This window comes from Raphanus sativus, chromosome 1 (genome assembly GCF_000801105.2).
Source record: "Raphanus sativus cultivar WK10039 chromosome 1, ASM80110v3, whole genome shotgun sequence".
In the NCBI taxonomy this organism is placed as follows: Eukaryota; Viridiplantae; Streptophyta; class Magnoliopsida; order Brassicales; family Brassicaceae; genus Raphanus; species Raphanus sativus.
This window is the reverse complement of record NC_079511.1, coordinates 5,762,984-5,782,050: the sequence shown is the minus strand read 5'-3', so window position 1 is coordinate 5,782,050 and position 19,067 is coordinate 5,762,984. Positions and strand designations below refer to the sequence as shown.

The 19,067-nt window shown below is 36.7% G+C and overlaps 2 protein-coding genes and 1 pseudogene across 2 annotated transcripts; all 3 read right to left on the bottom strand.

Moving 5' to 3' along the window:
* Nucleotides 1-10,124: 10,124 nt before the first annotated feature.
* On the bottom strand, nucleotides 10,125-10,445 carry LOC130496099 (probable disease resistance protein At4g14610). The gene has a single exon (XM_056987876.1). It carries the CDS (start codon nucleotides 10,443-10,445, stop codon nucleotides 10,125-10,127), a length of 321 nt encoding a protein of 106 aa, XP_056843856.1.
* Nucleotides 10,446-10,535: 90 nt separating this feature from the next.
* On the bottom strand, nucleotides 10,536-12,004 carry LOC130496095 (disease resistance protein RFL1-like; annotated as a pseudogene).
* A 1,836-nt stretch (nucleotides 12,005-13,840) lies between these two features.
* LOC108840339 (disease resistance protein RFL1-like) lies at nucleotides 13,841-18,999 on the bottom strand. The gene is made up of 2 exons (XM_057007122.1): nucleotides 17,832-18,999; nucleotides 13,841-17,021 (listed from the first exon to the last, which is right to left on the bottom strand). The coding sequence occupies exon 2, from the start codon at nucleotides 16,674-16,676 to the stop codon at nucleotides 14,013-14,015; it is 2,664 nt and encodes an 887-aa protein (XP_056863102.1). The 5' UTR covers nucleotides 16,677-17,021; nucleotides 17,832-18,999; the 3' UTR covers nucleotides 13,841-14,012.
* Between the last annotated feature and the right edge of the window lie 68 nt (nucleotides 19,000-19,067).

The window sequence follows — 19,067 nt, the reverse complement described above, 5'->3', positions numbered from 1 at the left end:
TAATTTCTCCACCGAAAGATATTTAAAACTAAATATAAAAGGTGAAATAATTTAGTCGATAATTGGAACAATTATAAATTATCCAATTATTAAAGTTAATTTAAAAATATATTAATTTCGCTTCATTTTATTAATAAATCATACAAACAATTGAAATCAGTTTGAAATGATACTAAATTAACATCATTTTAAAAATCAATGCAAATATTAATATCATTTCTTACAATTGATGTATATTTACATCACTACAAATGATAGATGTAAATATATTTTTTTTGAATCATTTATTAATAAAATGATGTCAATTATTTGCATCACGACTTTTCAGAATCATTTATTTAAGTAATGTAAAATTTTTTATATCATTTATAAGTAATGTAAATATTTAAAATAAATGATGTTAAACTATAATTTTTTCATTTTTTGTAGTGACAAAATGCAGTATGTTCCCGAAAATACTATGAAAGTGTATGAATCTTCACAAAGAATAACCTGCAAAATATATTTATATGATACTTTTGTAAAGTAATTATTACTCTCTATTTACACTATTACATATGCCTGTATATATATACTCGTGAATATTTCCACCGTTTGGAAGCTTCAAAAAGTAATCATAGACAGATACCCGTTTCTCTGTTCGTTAAATCAATTGGATGAAAAGATTGATCTTAAACTAATTATCTATCTTTGCTAAAAAAAAAACTAATTATCTACCGTGATCATAATGAAATAGCACTTATATAGTGATCCTCTCTAAAGTCTTAGGCCATCTTCAATAGAACTGCAAAACACTATTTTATTACAGTTTTTACACCAAAACTATTTCCAATGGGACTGCAAAAATTACACTATTTTAGTACAGCACTATAATTTCACACCAAATTTGGTGTGACACTATTCACCACATTAAAACACTATTCACTCCATTAAAACACTATTCACTTATTTTATTAATAAAACTTACAAATAAATAAATGAGAAATAAAAAGATAAATACATATAATATTATAAAATAACTTTTAGTGTTAAATTTGGTGTTATAGTTGGAAATTTTTTTTTTTAGTGCTAAAGTTACACTAAAATAGTGTGATTTTGACACAAAAATAGTGTTATGGGTTGGAGATGCTCTTAGCTTAAAACTTTTAAATAAAAGTTTTGGCCATTGATTATTTGTATTTTTTGGAACATGCATTTCTATCCCTTTAAAACATAAAATATTTAGTTATTACTGGTACGCTATATTTCATCTCTTATTTTCATTTTTTAAGAAAAGAAAAAGCAATTTACAAAAGGAAAGAGAGAAGTGCTTCTCGAAAATAAAACAGAATTACTTTAGGGTTTGTTCAGTGTAAAAACTTTTTGGGTGAGAGGTCATCATTAAAAATTTAAAACAGTTCTGTAAACTAGTCACTAGTCAGCTTAGTTATGCTCAGCCCAGAGTCTAACCGGATCTTTGGTAAAATCGTGAATCAATTTTTCGAAAAAAAAAAAAAAAAACATTGTGAAATCAATGACTAGAAAGAAATTTTTTGACAAAAAAAAAGCAGCGAGTTTAAGCGGTCTGTAAGTGGGACGCGGGACCCACCAGGAAAAACGAAATGATGTGCTGACGTGGCGGCTGCTGGTCCGGCGTGAGCGAGCCCTCTATCATTAGTCTCACGATTTGCTGTTGCAGGCCGGTTGGTCATGTGGGTCCCGTCCCGTTTTCCCGTTCTCCTAAACCCTCCTTAATTCCGATGTACTTGGTCCAGTTAACAATTACACTTGTGTAAATAAACTATGATATACGTTTAGCACAAACTATGATATAGCCATATTGTTAATAGATTACCAAAAAAAACATATTGTTAATAGTAATATGGACATGGAACTATCTAGAGGTGGGCGTTCGGATATCCGTTCAGGTTCGGATCGGGTATTCGGATTTTCGGGTATTTCGGTATAGGGATATAGAATCCGTTCGGGTATTTCTGTACTTCGGTTCGGGTTCGGGTATTTTTAGTTCGGGTTCGGTTATTTCGGATCGGTTTCGGATATTTAGATTTTAGAAAAAATAAAAATAAAATTTTCAATTTTTTAAGTTTTTTGTATTTAAAAATATAGATTTCACTCAACTGATTTTTCTATTTTTTATAGATTGAATGATTAATAGATTTGGAAATAACATTTCAAAAATAAAAATATTAATTTGGCTATTGTTTTTAAACTTTGGATATAACTTTTGTTAATACATGAAACAAAAAGTGTGACATGTATTTTAAATGAATATCAAATTATTTTCTTCATAATTATATATATACTATATGATCTAAAAGTATGTGTAACATCAATATAAATATTTTAAATAAAATGAGAAATGTAAACTAGAAAAATAAGGGTAAATATACATATATTTGGTTATCTTCGGATATCCATTCGGGTTCGGGTATTACCCGTTCGGGTTCGGATATCCAATCTCTCCTAACTTAATATCTGTTCGGATATTTTGCTACTTCGGTTCGGATTTCAGTTCGGATTTTTCGGGTCGGGTTCGGGTGCCATTTCGGGTATCGGGTAAAATGCCCACCCTTAGAACTATCGTTACTTGCTTCAATTAAACAACTTCCATGTATGTACTTTTCACATTCTTCAGAGGCTAGGTAGTTTTACTTTTGGTATATTCCAAATTGACACAACACTCGGTATAATTAAATTTCCAACCCCGATGAGGAATTTTCCTTAAAAAAATTGTACTACTTATCAATTTAATAGACATGTTTTCCTGCAGGCTTTTAGGATTTTCTAGCATCTATCCGTGAGTGTTTAACTATTTGTATTAATAGCTAAAATAATCATATTATGGTTTCGCTAATGTATGTGCGAAAATGTTTCCCAAGTTTCAACGACGTACTGAGGCAAAACCGCACATAGTTTTCTTTGTGTTATTTACAAATTACAATTGAACAATACATTCAAATCTTTTTGTACTAAAAAAAAAACTATTAATAAAATTTGGTTCCCACTATATCAATATCATGTGATCATTTAACGAATTAACTAACCAACTAACCAACTAACAGGATAATATTTTTAAAATACATATTAGGTAAGTTCTGTAGAATATAGGTAAGTTTGTGTTTAGGATAACTGATAGAATCTAATCAATCTCTCTCCTCGAAAAGCTCCAACTTCTCTCTAACAGCACACGTTTTGATTTCCGTTTTCCAGCCGATGGCGAGCCTTTCCTAGCCACCGTCGGTCCGGCCTTAGCTTAGTTTCTTTTCCTTTTCTTTTCGGCTCTTGTTTGAGTAGGTATTATCTCGGCTTCCGGCGTCGTACCACTTCCACGGTGGACGGTCGGCTTTTGACTCCAGCGCTGCGCTTCATATACTTAGGCGAACGTCCGGCTTCGGTTTCTCCGTGTCGTTATGGTCTGATCTCGACGGCGGATGTGGAGGGATTTTCTTGGTGTTACGGTTCGGTCTCGATGGTGGGTACGGCTTCGCTTTCAGGAGGAGATATCGACGGATCGATAGGCTCTCTCCAGGAAAGGAAGTGATATGGTGAGGATGATGAATTCGGTGGATTATGAAGAGATTTCGGGACAGACCCGATGAAGATCTCCGTTGATACAATTCCAGGCGAAGAGGCGGATTTGAAGGGGTCGGGAATCATGTCCCGACGGTGGTTCGGTGTCCCGGGGAAGCAACGGACGGCTTTCTCCGGTGGTCAAATCCTTGGCGGTGACGACGAGACAAAATTTTGATGCGTGTACCTTGTCTGGTTGAGGTTCAAACACGTGTCCCCGAGCTTTATTTGGCAACGCGTGTTCTTTTATGCGTAAGTGTCACGCACATCGGTTAGGATCGTTCGGTTTGGGCCAGTGTTGGGCTCGTTTCTTTAGAGCCATTGTTTGGGCTCCTTTAGCTTAGGCTCAGTATATGTTTGACTGGGCTTTGTATGTTATGGGCTTTAGTCTTTTTCATAAATAATATTAATAGATGGCAAAAAAAAAAAAAGGTAAGTTTGTGTTTAGGTAAGTCCATCAAATATCGGATGGTTACGCGGCTGATGTTAGGGACTTCGGGCAAAAGATTTGGTGTCTAAAATATCATATATTGATAGAAGTGTAACACAGTTTTTTTTTTGAACGCATGAAGTGTAATACAGATTAAAAAACAAAGTAAATAGAGAAAAAACTGGAAATGTTTTTTCAAAAAAAAAAAGAAACTGGAAATGTTTCGTTTCATATATATTCTTTTTGCTTTTGTGTGTTGTTGAAACGAAGCATAGAAGTGAAGCAAAAGTAAAAGACCGTGATCCCAAAAGTATCATTTAGGTCCCACTTCCTCTTTGTCTATTACCTATTTGATACTGAAATTAAATTATCATCACCAATTCCATGCTATTACTATATGATTTCTACATAGCAAAGAGGTGTTTCGAGTTCACTAGTTGATTACTAGGATAGAATGGTTGGAACTAATGCGTAAAGTTTCAATAATTATTATTTACTATTTTAACATAAGTTATAATTTTCTCTTGTTATGTATATAATATATAGTATACTAATACGAATAAAAGTTTTGGTTTGGATCAATGTTTTAAAAACCGATTCAAACACTGAATCGGACGATTTACCGGATTACTGGGTTATTGGGTCGACCGCGAGTGAACCGTAAGTTAATAAATGAATTAATTTTACTATATAATAATATTTCTATTATGAAAATAAAAATATAGAAATTAAGGTTAATATTTTCTAAATGTATTTTAAAAGATAAAATAATAGTGTGGATATGTATATATTTTATGTTTAAAAATATTTAGAAAATACTTAACTTTACTTTTTATATTTTTACTTTCATTGATATACAAAATATCAAAAAATAGTTTAGACTATTTAAAAAAATGTAACTAATTAAGAGTTGTGACATCTAAAAAATCAAAAATAAAATTCATAAATATTTATGTCTAATGTGAATGATAAATTAAATTTTAAATACAAAATAAACCAAAAGTAAAACATCATTGTAATAATTAACAAAAATAAACTAATATTAAATCACATAAATTAATTTTAGCAAAAAAAACTGAAAAACCTAATTTTTAATTGGAAATTTAGAATAAAAAATATAATCTAAAAACATAACTAAAATCTTTTAAAAAATGTAAAAGTTATTTATCAGTTCAATCGGTAGCGGGTTTTGGGTTTTGGTGGATTTTTGCGAGTTTTTAATTTTTAAGTTTTTCACAAAACCTAAATCAAATTTATATTGGGTCACCGAATTCACTGTTCAACCGCAGGTCCGGATCCAGTTTCCAAACACTGGTTTGGATTGGTGAATGTGAGCTCTCATCGGGCCACCTATCATATATGTTGAATATTGAAATAAGAATAAAATACTAATTTCTCTTTATATCGAATCCAAGATTATACGTTACAATTAACCACAAAATGGTCAATATAATACTTTCACATAGATCCTGCTGAAATTGCAAGTTACAATTATGAACAAATATAGTAAAGCTATTATTATAATTTTGGATTCTAGAAGAAGAATCTCAATGAAATTCTATTAAGTATACTTTAATTTTTTATTTAAACTGTAGCATGATAAAAAAATCAGTTGATTTTTTCTTTTGCCATCTAAAAGGATTATATTAAAAGGACGAAGCCTATAAAGTAAACAAACAAAGAGGCCCAACTATAAGAAACAAACGGGCCCACTACATAAAAAGGAAAAACGGTGGAAAATCCAATCCACCGAAACCGCTCCTCACGCCACGCGTCGCACCAAGTAGACATACGCTCACGATTGAGACACCATCCAGAACATGCGTCACCTTGACGCTAGTCTTGACCCAGCCGACATGCATCACCGGAGAAAACGAAGACCGCCAGTGGTCTCGCCAGGACTCGCCGGATTCTGCTGCCGCCGCACCCATCGGTTTCACCATGGCTCACTTTATTGGAGAGATTCATCGAGACAATCTCGAGATCTCCTCCAAGCCACTGGTTTCACCATCATCATCACCTGAGCTTTCTTCACCGGAGAGCATCCATCGGTACCCGGGATCTCCTCTGGAAGTAAAGCCTTCACAAATACCATCGTAATCAAAAGTAGAAACTGGAAGTCCCAAAACAGAGCCGCCGTCATCACGCATGTGCCGTACGACGCAGAGTCAGAAGCCGACCGTTCGCCTGAGAAGACAAGGCACAACGCCGGAGTCAAGGCCGGCCGACCGCCAAGAGGATAGGTGACGCCGAGAAAGAAAAACAACAACATAAAAAAACTAAAAAGAAGAAAAAGATGAAGCCGGACCGACGGTGGTGGCTGTGGAAGCCCACCCGTCGACCGGAGAACACTAATCACGGCGAAAATCTCTAGAGAGAAGGCGGAGAGATTTATCTAGAGAGAGAATCTAGTTCTTCCTCTTGTGGTTTTATTTGCTTTTAAATCAGTTGATTTTTTTCTGCCATCATAATTTATTAAAGCCTATAAGGCCATAGGAAAGAAACATACAAAGCCTAAAAGGCAAACCCATATAATATATACAACAACACAGGCCCACCAGACCATTAACTAGTTCCAAACCCAAAAAAACAGAGAGTGCTCTAATCTCAACCATCACCAAACCACGTGTTTGACCCGAACCAAAGAATGGACGCGTGTCTAATAGTTGAAACGTCATCATCTCTTTTGGGTGAACTCGCCGCCGGGATCCCTAATCGGATCACCACCAACTTTGCACCGGAATTACGAGCTACCAACGTCTTCACCTACACACACCCGACCAAGCTCATCGCTTCACCACCGGAATCAATCGGGAATTGACCACCACCACCGGGAATTGACCACAAACACTGAAAATCACCCCCAACGATAAATATTGGAAGTTAAAGAGATTCAGCAACTACCACCCTCACATCTGAGCTTTGGAGAGCTTCAACGATACAACTCGCGATCTCATCCAAACTCGATCACCGAACACAAGAACCAAGACTTGATACCGCTCGATCAGTTCCAAGGATACGATAGCCGGCGACCACCGAAGAAAACGGCACGGTTCCGGAGTCAAAGCCGATTGTCCACCATGAAGAGGGTGCAGCACCGGAATCAGAGCCGGACATGCAACCCCATCGGAGCCGTCCATGCCAAAGCCAAAAAACACGACTAACCAGAGGAGATGCGTCGCCATAGAAGAAATCAGAGGTAAGCAGAGAATCCTGACCGACGACGTGTCTATGGAAGCACACCGTCGTCGGTCGGAAACTGAGATCGAAAAAAGATGGCTTGTAGAGAGAAGATTTCTCCACCTCGCTTTTAAATCAGTTGATTTATTAAAGAAGAAAAATAATCAATTGTATGTATAATCGTTCAAGACAACTAATTATACTATCCTACATACGCATGGGCCAAGGTGGCAGACTTTTCTAATTAAATCTACACATTTAGTTACCTTCAAAAACTATCCGCTACTATAGTATTATCTTATATCCTACAATGATTATCATGACACATTAAGTAGAAGGCCTGATAAATTATTTTACCTCTTTATATACTATTGCATAATTGAAGTCTTAGTGAACGGTCCAACTCCAAGGCTTTTGAGTTTTAGGGTTTTCTAGGGAGTTGGCGCATGACAACGTGGTGTATATCCATTTGACGAGAATATATATTTGTTCACAACATGTCTCATAACGCTAATCATTACGGAAAGTCATAAGAATTGAACCACGTGGGGAAGTTTGTTTCTTTTGTCAGTTTCTTGTCCCATGACAAAAACTTGCTACATGTGAAAACATTCCAAGTGAAAGATTCTACCAATATTCTACATACCATTCGGTTTGATCTTACAATTACCAAACATGATGCTGTAGGTGGCTAGAAAGTGTGAAACCGATCATGGATGGCTAAATATAATCCTTTCTTTTTAACTCGGCTAAAAATAATCCAATAAGAAATCTTTGATCAATTCGTAGAACATCATAGTATATATCAAAACGAGGAATAAGTCATTCCATTGTGATCACATTTAATTTCTAGTTATCAGTAATGATTTTCAGTATGTGTTACTATAGTGATCCAAATTTCCAAAATACTAGCTATATGTATGTTTATGTGTCACTATAAAGATGCACATGTGCGAGACATTAGATGTCGCAAACAAAAATGTAGTTAACTTTTTTATTTATTATTTAATTAAATTGTATGTGTAAACAAGAAGGTTTAATATCATATATATATTGTGGTTTTCTGGTTCCATATTAGAGTTTAGGATAATGTCCATAGTATGTATACTCTGCCACAGTAAATCATTTTAGACCCACCACTATAATATATATGTAATTAATGGGCGCAGATAAAATTTTAATAATTACTACACTAATTATCATTAATTATTATACGTAACAATAGTCTAAATGCATGGCTTTAATCTATACCATGGACCAAACGACTAATTATTTTCATGTTGTATGAATCATTAAATATGAAAAATTACTGATGATTTGCAATTCGATCGACCAATAGTAACTCAAAGAAACTCAACTAAAAGTAATAATGACCTTAAGGTTCAAAAAAAAATAATGACCTTTATTTAGTTTTGCTTGTAATGTTTCACTGCTCATTTCAATCAAAGGCCAATGTAGGATTATAATTTAGTGGGGGCAATACCATATAAATTTTAAAAATGTAACTAAAATATTATTTGCTAAAAGAAAATAACTAACATTTAGGTGTATTCAACAAAGTCTGATTTTTTTTTATGGGGCATTTGCTACCAACTTGCTGAACGTAGGTTCGCCAGTGATTTCAAGAGATAGAAAGTAAACCAGTGAGATGTAGACATCCGAAATTTTATAATTGGTACGTGACGGAACGGAGTTTTTGATATTTTTCGGAAAACAATAATAAGGAATCATATATATATATGGTTTATATATAATATGTATTATTAATTTGAGTTGACTGTATCAGTATGTATGACTATAAGTCAACCATTTTGCAAAAAACAGATATGCACACCGACACTCATGATTTCACTGTAGGGCGCTCAAGTTGTGACTTGTAATTACACTTTACATTTTATTTTATTTTTGTTTTCATTTACATATACATTGTTATAAGAATGTGAGATGTATATGGAAATGGGAGTTATGATTGCATTTTGGTTTATATGTCTTCTTCGAAACAATAATACTGAATTATAGTAGTAATCATACGGTAAAGAAAGAGAAAAGACACGAAAACAAATTAAAAGAGACTCAAATTAAAATAGATAGCCAATCAATATGAAACAAGTTTCTAGATCCATGCATGATGTGTCTATACACCGACACTAAATTCTGCTTTCATCAAGTTATACTGTAAAGATAAGTCTTAACAAAGCTAAAATAAAATGGTGAAAGTAGTGTGAAACTGAACAACCATCCGAGTAACATGGGAGATTATGATAGAAGAAACAGAACATTCTCTGAGCTTCGAAGAGGTTAATGTGCAATAATAAGCCAAGATCACTCTCCTGTTCTGTAAAAGCGCTACAACCATCTTCAAGGCAGCGCTCCACATCTTTGATTTTTAGTTTTGGACAATTATCAAGGACCCTGACAAAACCAAGATAAAAAAAAAGAAGCTTATTCACACAAATTTCAGGCATTAAACTCAAAAGCTTAGAGCATCTCCAACTCCACTTCATAATTTACTGCAAAATGAAGTGGGAAATGGAGTGATGAAGAAACAAAAATCTCTTTACTCTAGATATGGAGTATTCAATTTTTTGTTTCTTCATTACTCCATTTCCCACTCCATTTTGCAGTAAATTATGAAGTAGAGTTAGAAATGTTCTTAGTTCAGAAATATGGGACAGATGGAGGATATATAAAAGGGTAATATTATAAAATACAAATCCAATGAACACTTAAGGACACAAAAAAGGGTAGAAGAAAGGGAAGAACAGAACAATACGAATGTTGAAAAAAACAGTTACCTCCACAAGCTTGCAGGAAGGTAAGAAACGGCGTTGAGTGGCTTCGTCTTCCCACACAACCCTTTCCATCCATTCTTTCTCTTTGTATTTTATGACAAGTTCTTCATTAGTAACTCCACTTTTAGAATCCAATGGTAGCTTTCTCAGCTCTAAGCAGTTTTTTTAATGAAGATCTCTTTCAGACGGGGAAAAGACAGAGGACTCCAGTAGATACTCTTAAGTGCAGGTAGATCGTTCAAGACCAAATATTCTAGTTTCTGAAACGGAGTAACAAGACATTCATCATTCTCTGTAACATTACTAGTAGCTTTCTCTTTGCTGATTATATCCTCTAGTTTCTTTGAGGAACTAACGTCTAGCTTAGTAAGGTTTTGAGCAAATCCTTCAGACCATTGCATGCTGCTATAACAACAGTGGAGAGGTTTTGGAAGCATGTAGTCGTCGGGGTTTTTATCTCCCTCATCCCACATCTCCACACCGAGAGGAAAGAGAGATTAGCCATGGTTGGCAAAGTCATTACTGTGAATGATTCTTCATGAAGCCCTTCGATATTAACGCTTTCAATACAGTTCGCCACCCTGGGAGCATATAACATCTTCTCCATAACCAAACATGACCTGATCACTGTGGTCAAAACTTCTAAACACTCCAAGCTCTGCAGTTCCTCTAGTAAGCTGAGATCTAGAGGCAATGTGGGATATGATAGTCTCAGTGTTCTCAATAGTAAGACGCCACTCTTGAACTGTGTTTTTGCAGGCCATTGTTTCACCGATGACACTGAGTGCCAGTGGTAGCACAGGAATATCCGGGTGGCTCCTCAGTGTGTTTTCTCCAACTTATTTTTGAACAGATCCCAGGCTTGTTTTGGTGCTAGACATTTTATTTCGATTGGATCATCAACTCCCATGCGTCCACACACGTCAAGAGAACGATTGGATCACCGCTACTACACTTCAATTTTCTTTGCTTGGAAAGGGGACTCCAACCGCTTGCAAATTCACTTTCTCCCATATGTCGTCCAACAACAAGACAAATTTCTTCTCTTAAGGACATTGTGTATGTCAATAACTCTCTGGTATACGTTTCTCCGGTCCCAGTCCTCTCCCTCAAGGCCTAACTTTTTGCCAATGTCTCCTTGAATCTAACGGATATCTGATATTCTAGACACCACAACCCATATTACAACGTCAAACCCATTTGTTTTTGACAACTTCTTGTTGATCTGCGTGAGAAGGGTGGTTTTCCCTACTCCACCCATACCATGCAGACCAACGATCCCAACTTTTCCCATTAGACGGTTCCATACCTCTTCGAGCATTGTTTCCCGACCAACGAGGGTGGGTTGAGTAGGCAACTCTTCAGCCTCGGCTACTGGAACTACCCCAGTGACTACATCAAATCCTCCTCGTGAGCTGAGCCGCTCAGCCTCCCTTAACATTAGGATAACCTTTTTCCCATAACGATAGCTCATTTTCACGTTTTTAGAGCAAACACCACATAGACACAGCCTTTCAAGCTCGAGCTGACTAGAATTCAAAAGATCATCATATTGGTTTTCCATGGTTAGGACACTAGTAAGCCATACCTGGATTTGGGAAAGCCTTGGACGATTCCGAGTGAACTCTTCTCTGTCGACCCGTGCTTGCACATCATCTCGCTTGGCCTTTAGCTCTTCCATGGATTTCTGAAGAGAAGCAAGATTCTCGGTGAGGCTGTGAATATAACTGCTCTTGAGGCATAACCACTGAGTGAACTGATTCACCACTTGATCACATGACAAAGAGACAGAGAAACAACCTCCCATCGCAGCTCAAAAAAAAGTAAAGAAAAAAAGAAACAGATCAGAAACACAAGCATATAGAGAAAGGTTGAGATGATCTGCCCGTGGAGTTGGTGAGCTACTAGTCCAAGACTAATTGGTATTTTATCTAAAATCTGATAATGACAAATATAAAATAATCAAACAAAAGAAGAGATATGACTGATTACCATTTGACGGGTATTTCTTAAATTACAAAATGCGCATGACTCTCCTTTTGCAACCCCATCTATACTTGCAGAGTTCCAATTCCAAAAGTAGCCCGCAAGAACCTGAAAAATGTTACAAAAGCCAGAGATAGAAAACAACTCATATACACACATAAACATGAGATCTTAACAGCCTCATTGGCCAAACTAGCTTCGCCACGTGACCAGAGGACGCAAAACTTTTGACTTCGGTACGTTTTCTCTAACTATATTTGCATAAACAGTTTATTTATCTATTTCATATACCATAATAAATTTAGGAAATCAATGTAAACTGAAACAAGGTGAAAGAAAGGGAACTGAACGGGACAAATACAATCCAAAGACACACCAGAACCATAACAAGATAATACAAGTAATAGAGAAAATATATAGAAATTTTGAAACTTGCTTATAAAAAACCAAGTGATAGAAGAAAAAGGAGTCTGTCTTCCCATATTCAACCACAGACTAAGCACACCATTAACACACTGTAGTCCAAACAAAAAGACAACTCAGAAGGATAGTAAACACAAACAGTAGCGACTGCAGGAAACTGGCTTTGCTTCACGACCTGTTGCTGTCTGAGTGCGAGGTCAGGAGCTGAGACAAGCAAAAGAAGGTGAAAATTTTAAGATTAGAGAAAACAAATATGATAGTAATGAAACAAAACAAAGGTATGTTTCATAAAACATACCTTTTCACAGCAAGGTAAGAAACATACCTTTATCTTCCCAACGAACCCTTTTAAACCACTGATCATCTCTATATTTTATAAGAAGGTCTTCACCACCAACACGACTTTCAAAACTGAGTGGAAGCTTCCTCAGCTTTGGACATTTTTCTACTTCAATCTTCTTCAAACAAGGGAAGATCAGAGGACTCCAGTAGATTCTCTTCAACCTCGGTAAGTTGATCAAGTCAAGCCTCTCAAGTTTCTGAAAAGTAATATTCATACCTCGCGCTTTCCGCTCATCTGTTACACTACTTGAAACTTTCTCCTCGCTTATAATCTTTTCTACCTTCTCTAAACACCGAAGCTCGAGATGAGTAAGGTTAGGAACAAACAACAGCCACGTCAGATCCTTTAGCCCATTGCAGCCAGTTACAATCACACTTGTGAGGTTTCTCAGTCTTGCCTTAGTCCGAATAATGTCCCATGGCGTCCTCCCAATCTCTATCTCAGATATATCACAGCTCCTTATAATGAGCTTAGTGAGACTCTCCATTGTTGGCAAAACAATTGTTTTGTATTCTTCTTCTCTAACATCTCTTATACATGCCTCTTTGATACAACCTGCCAACTCATCAGCGCTGAACAGTTCCTCCAAAGCTGAACTCGAGGAGATGTCTATGCTTAAGCTTTCAAGTCGTTCCAGCTCCTCGACCCTTCTCCACACGTCAGTTTGTCTTGCCATCATTGATCAGACGAGAAGAGAGACGGTTATAAGTTCTTCTCACGAAAAAAAACTGAGGTCTTTTTGTATTATACTATAATTATCGAAGTATGAACCACCCATGAAGCTGCTTTTACACCGCATACAATGTTTTCAAAAGCACAAAAGCAACTACCTTGCCTTTATTAAGACTTTCTGACCAAAACACTCAGGTCTTGTAGTAAGTTATTATTATCAATATGTAACAAATAAACGTGTTGTTGATACACATTGAATCGATAATAGTTAAGCTTGAGACTTTTATTAAAAGAAAAAGGTAAGCTCATAGGTCTATTAGAAATATTAACTCTTTTGAAGAACTGCAAAAGCTAACCTACAAAGAATAATCCATTTCAACCAAATTATTAGAAGAAATAACAGATTGACATTTTCATATGTAATAATTGGTGGTTTGTTTCAATTGTTTGCTTTGCGAAGTTGTGGAGTAGGTAAGGCATATATAGCAGAGGCAACAGAAAGAGTATCCAATGCAACTATACTGAGATTTAAAGGATCTACAATAACTTCAAAAGAATAATGCAAAGTTATGAATCATTTCAACAACTTCAAACTTACTCTCCTCCACAGATAAGTTTAACGATTTGGATGCCGCTTAAATGAAGGTAAGAAACGGTTTCGCGTGGCTTCGTCCTTCCATTCAATACCTTGCATCCACTCTTCTTCTTTGCAATAAAATTCAAATTCTTCAACCTTTAAGATGCTTTTTGAATCTAATGGAAGCTTTCTCAGCTTCAAGCACTCGAAGACGCCAAAAGATTTCAGACGTGGAAAAGGCAGAGCACTCCAGAAGATGCTCTTCAGCTCGGGCAAATCAGCCAAATGAAGGTCCGTTAGATTATTGAAAGGAACAAGAGTATCCTTCTTCTCCAAAACACTCGCAGCTTTGTCTTTGCTTATTATCTCCTCTAGTTGTTTTGACTGTAACACATAAAGGGAAGTAAGGTTTGGCGCGAACAGCAGCCACGTCAAATCTTTGAGACCATCACACTCTCCTATCTGCACATGCGAGAGATTTGAGAAGCACAGAGGACTTGTAGGACTTTTGTTCAGTGGTGTCTTCTCTACTACCTCTATCTCCCTCCCTCCACAATTCCATATATTGATTCGTCGGAGAGTATCCATAGCTGGCAAAACGAATACTTCCACTGATTCTTCTTCTGGACGGTCCACAGTATTAATCTGTTGAATACAACTCCCTACTCTGGGATCATATAACAATAGCTTCCCAACCAAACTAGAAAACATATTTATGCTTACATACTCCAGATGCTCTAAGAGCTGCAGCTCCTTCATTAGGCTCATATCTAGCCACACTTCGGATCCTAGTAGTTTCAATGTTCTCAATCTCGACAAATTCGATATCCCATCACAACTCACAACCTTGGTGTGCTCCAAATTCAGATGTATTAGCATTTTCAACTCTTGGAATCCATCAGGTAGTCGATTTATCTGCGTCTCTGACAAGTCAAGACATCGCAGAGAAGACAATCTTGATATCTGCTCTGGCAATCCATTTAAATAGCCACACCATGATAAATCCAAAACGAGTAGCCTAGGCATAGACCAAAAAAAATCACCACAGATTGTTGTTAAGCGTGTGTTCCACTCTAGGAGGAGAGTTGTGAGTTCAGGACAGTTGGGACTCTCCGATATCTTCTCAATACTAGTACCCATCAACGACATCTTTCTCACATCTTTCCACTTCTTTACTTTAGGCATCTCACGTAACCCAATGTCAGTTTGCACAATACATCTTTCTTTGTGCTTCCCTAGATCAGATGCTATCCATACTCCCATATCCCGTACTACATCATGAAGTCTCAAATATGGTGCATACTCGTCTTCCTCCAACAAACTTGCACGGACAAGAGTCCCGAGTATCGCATAACCCAGTTTTAACGCCCTCTCTCTACCTTCCTTTTCATCTATGAATCCTTCACATATCCAGTACTCTATCAATGTCTCTTTTTTAAAACGACGTGTTAACAGAGAGCAATAGAGGAAACATGATTTCGCTTGCTCACCCTTTAAATTATCATAGCTATACTTCAAAATGGGAAGAATCTCATCTTCCATGCCTGAGAACTCTTGAGCAGATGAATTCAAATCGTCAAGTGCTAGATGCCACTCTTGTACTGTGTTCTTGCAAGCCATAGTTTCGCCTATGACATTGAGTGCTAATGGTAGGCCACGGCATCTGTCAGCGACTTGTCTTGCGAGTTTGGGAATTTCTGTGTGGCTTTCCAGTGTGTTTTCTCCGACTTTCTTTTTGAACAAGTCCCAGGCTTTGTCAGGGTCCAGACAAGCGACTTCGATTGGGTCATTAACTCCCATACGCCCACATACGTCATGAGACCGGGTGGTGAATACTACTTTGCATCCGTTTTCCATGCTCGGATACGGTACTCCAACCGCATATAAGTTTACTTTCTCCCATATATCATCCAACAACAGCACAAACTTCTTCCTCCTGAGAACGTTGTGGATGTCAAGAGCTCTCTCTTTTTCGTTTTTCTCATCCCACTCTTTCCCCACAAGGCCTAGTTTTTCAGCAATGCTCTCTTGAATCTTACGGACTGAAGCATTTCTAGAGACTTCAACCCATATCACAATATCAAACCCTTCGCCTGTTTTGGAAAACTTGTTGTTGATCTGCGTGAGAAGGGTGGTTTTGCCTACACCACCCATACCGTGCAGACCCACAATCCCTACTGTATCTTTCAGCAGACGGTTCCACACTCTTTCGAGTGTTGTTTCCTGACCAACAATTGTGGGATGAGTAGGCAACTCTTCAACCTCAGGTATAGGAGTTGCCTCAGTCACCACATCAAATTCTCCTTGAGAAATAAGACGCTCAACCTCCCTCAATACTAAGATAACCCTTTTCCCGTAAAGATAGCTTAGTTTCAAATTTTTAGAGCAAAATCCACACATACACAGCCTCTCAAGCTCGATCTTACTAGTACTAAGAAGGTCATTATATTGGTTTTCGATGTCAAGGATCCTCGTAAGCCATACCTGGACTTGAGCAAGCCTTTGACGATGCCCAGTGAATTCTTCTCTTTGTATCCTTCCTTGGACATCATCTCGCTTTGCCTTGAGCTCTCCCATGGCTTTCTCGAGAGACACTAGATTCTCAGCGAGGTTGTGAATATAACTTCCCTTGAGGCATAACCATTTGGAGACTTGATTCACCATTTGGTCACATGACATCGAGACAGAGAGACATCCTCCCATGGCTGCACAATAGAGAGAGACTCACTGCTCACGACAACAAGAAGCTGAGCAAATATCAGAAAAAGGAAGAGAGGAAAAGATATGAATATAAGATTTTTGAATAGTTTGAGCATATGAAGAGAAGAGCTTTGCAAGTGCACGAGTCCAAAGATGCTAAATTTATATCAAGATATCGAAAAGCCTCCTCCTGAAATGGTCCCCACTTTAGTACACGTTTCTGGAAACAACCCATATACTATACTTTTCCGTTATTCTACGTTTCACATATTTGACACAATGTGCCCACTCAACTTCACGAATCAAAACCTCCAAATGCATTAAACGTGGATAGCTCAAAGTGAAAACCTGCACAGACAAGAGAGATTCTCAGAACAAAGCAAGAAGCTAAGCAAATTTTAAAGAGAGGGAAAAACATGATAAGATTTTTGAACAATATGCTGTCTACCAAAGTCCAAAGATGCTACTTTAGGCATCATATACAGTTCTTCTCTTTCCGAAATGGTCCCAACTTAGTTGCTATCGATGGAAACCAGCTCATATTCTTTCATGTTATTCTAGTTTTCACATAGTGGACACAATATTTCCAAGAATAACACAAAAAAATCTCAAATGTGTTAAACATGGATAGCTCAAAATGTAAGAACCCTAGTATGAATTCAATCACATAATGAGTATATTGCTTAGGAACAGCAAGATATACGTCTGCATAAAACACACACACTTAAACATTGCGACATGCAAACTAAAAACATTTATAGATAAGTGAGATCTAATAAATTGCTTTCAGATTAGGTAAGTAATTTATACAAGTATAAGCCCAGCCTTCCAAATGGATCTTCTGATCTTTATATGGAAAGGAGACAAAGTCCTATATTTGTTCCGTTGAGACAGGTCCTCTCAAAGATAGAAAACAACTAACGTTAGCATAGATCTAAAGAGATAATGTACCAACAAGGCATTGAACGGGTATAGTGTTTATGGTGTTCCTTCATTCTATTAAATCTATAGTTTCACTATCCATTTGGCAGAATATCAACCACACTAGTTTCATCAACTTTAATTTTAAAATTTTAAGAAAAATGCGAAACAAAAGAGACAGAAATGCAACTATTCAAACCATAAAGAGACACTACATAAAAGGAAAAGAAAACATACCAATTCAGAGTTCACGGAGAGATGGATTCAGGAGGCAAGATCTTCCATGAAACCAGCATCCATGTGAAAGGTGTGCTTTTGCCCATACATGCAAACGCGTGATCAGACGAATCCATCTTGGATGAAAATAAAACTTCCCTTGTCTCATAACCCATTCGTCAGAGAAACAAGCTCTCATCATAAGCTAATTCGAATAAGTAACAACTATGTAAATACTTGCCAGACGAGGTTTGATCCAACCAAATTCCCAAGCTTAAGTAATCCTCACGAAGAAGAAGAAAAAGAGTAGAAAAGCTTTCAAGATCGAAACACATTACAATGAACACTCCAAAACACAAATCAACAAAAACAAAAGGATATTGCATCAGTGACCATTAGGAAAAAAAAAAGCAATTCACACTATATAACTAAAATAAAACAAATCCCATATAGGGATAGCACACACAAACAGTAGCCATTTCAGGAAACTGGCTTGCTTCACGAGATGTTACTCACCTGGGCAGGAGGGCATGATGAGCTATATAACACAGTGAAATAAGAAACAAACTGTTAGTGTGAGATACAAAGGATAAGAAACTCTGTTTAGTTATTTCAACGGGTATAACCCGGGCTATGTATATTACCCTTAGTCAGAGTGTGCTTAACCAAATCTTGTTTTCAATTGTTTTCAAGACTAGACAAGTATGGCTCTGTTTTTTTAACTGGAACATTAAAATTGAGAGATTTGAGTTTTTTCACACAATTCAATAAGTAACACAAGAACACGAGGAGTATACTTTTATCAAATCAGAATTTCAAACTTGCTTCAGATCAAAATTTCGGTTATCTCTTACGATATGTATATAACAGAACTACTATCATAACAAAAACCAACTCCAAAGCCAAGAACCAGGAAGCCGAGACAAAAACTAGCATAACAAAAAGCTGAAATACACTGTCAGGGCATAAGCTGATTCAAAATTCATCTGATGAGAAGAAACGTCTACACTTCTCATATACAGAAACAGCACATGATTGGCTTCAACCCCTCTACACCATGTGAAATATTATGCTTTACATTTCAGATAACAACACAACGTTCCTGGTCAGTGATCACAGATCGCACATCGCAAAGGGTATGAAACAAGAAGATAGCATCCAAATCAAGAAGGGATACTCTGCTTACTAAACGGTCTATTGTATGATGTAGAACTTGAAACCAAGTTACAAATCGACATAAAAAGAGCTAGAGAAGTA

What these genes read in the sequence shown, in the direction of transcription:
- LOC130496099 (XM_056987876.1), bottom strand. Translation starts at nt 10,445, where the DNA reads ATGTGGGATGAGGGAGATAAAAACCCCGACGACTACATGCTTCCAAAA.
- LOC108840339 (XM_057007122.1), bottom strand. Translation starts at nt 16,676, where the DNA reads ATGGGAGGATGTCTCTCTGTCTCGATGTCATGTGACCAAATGGTGAAT.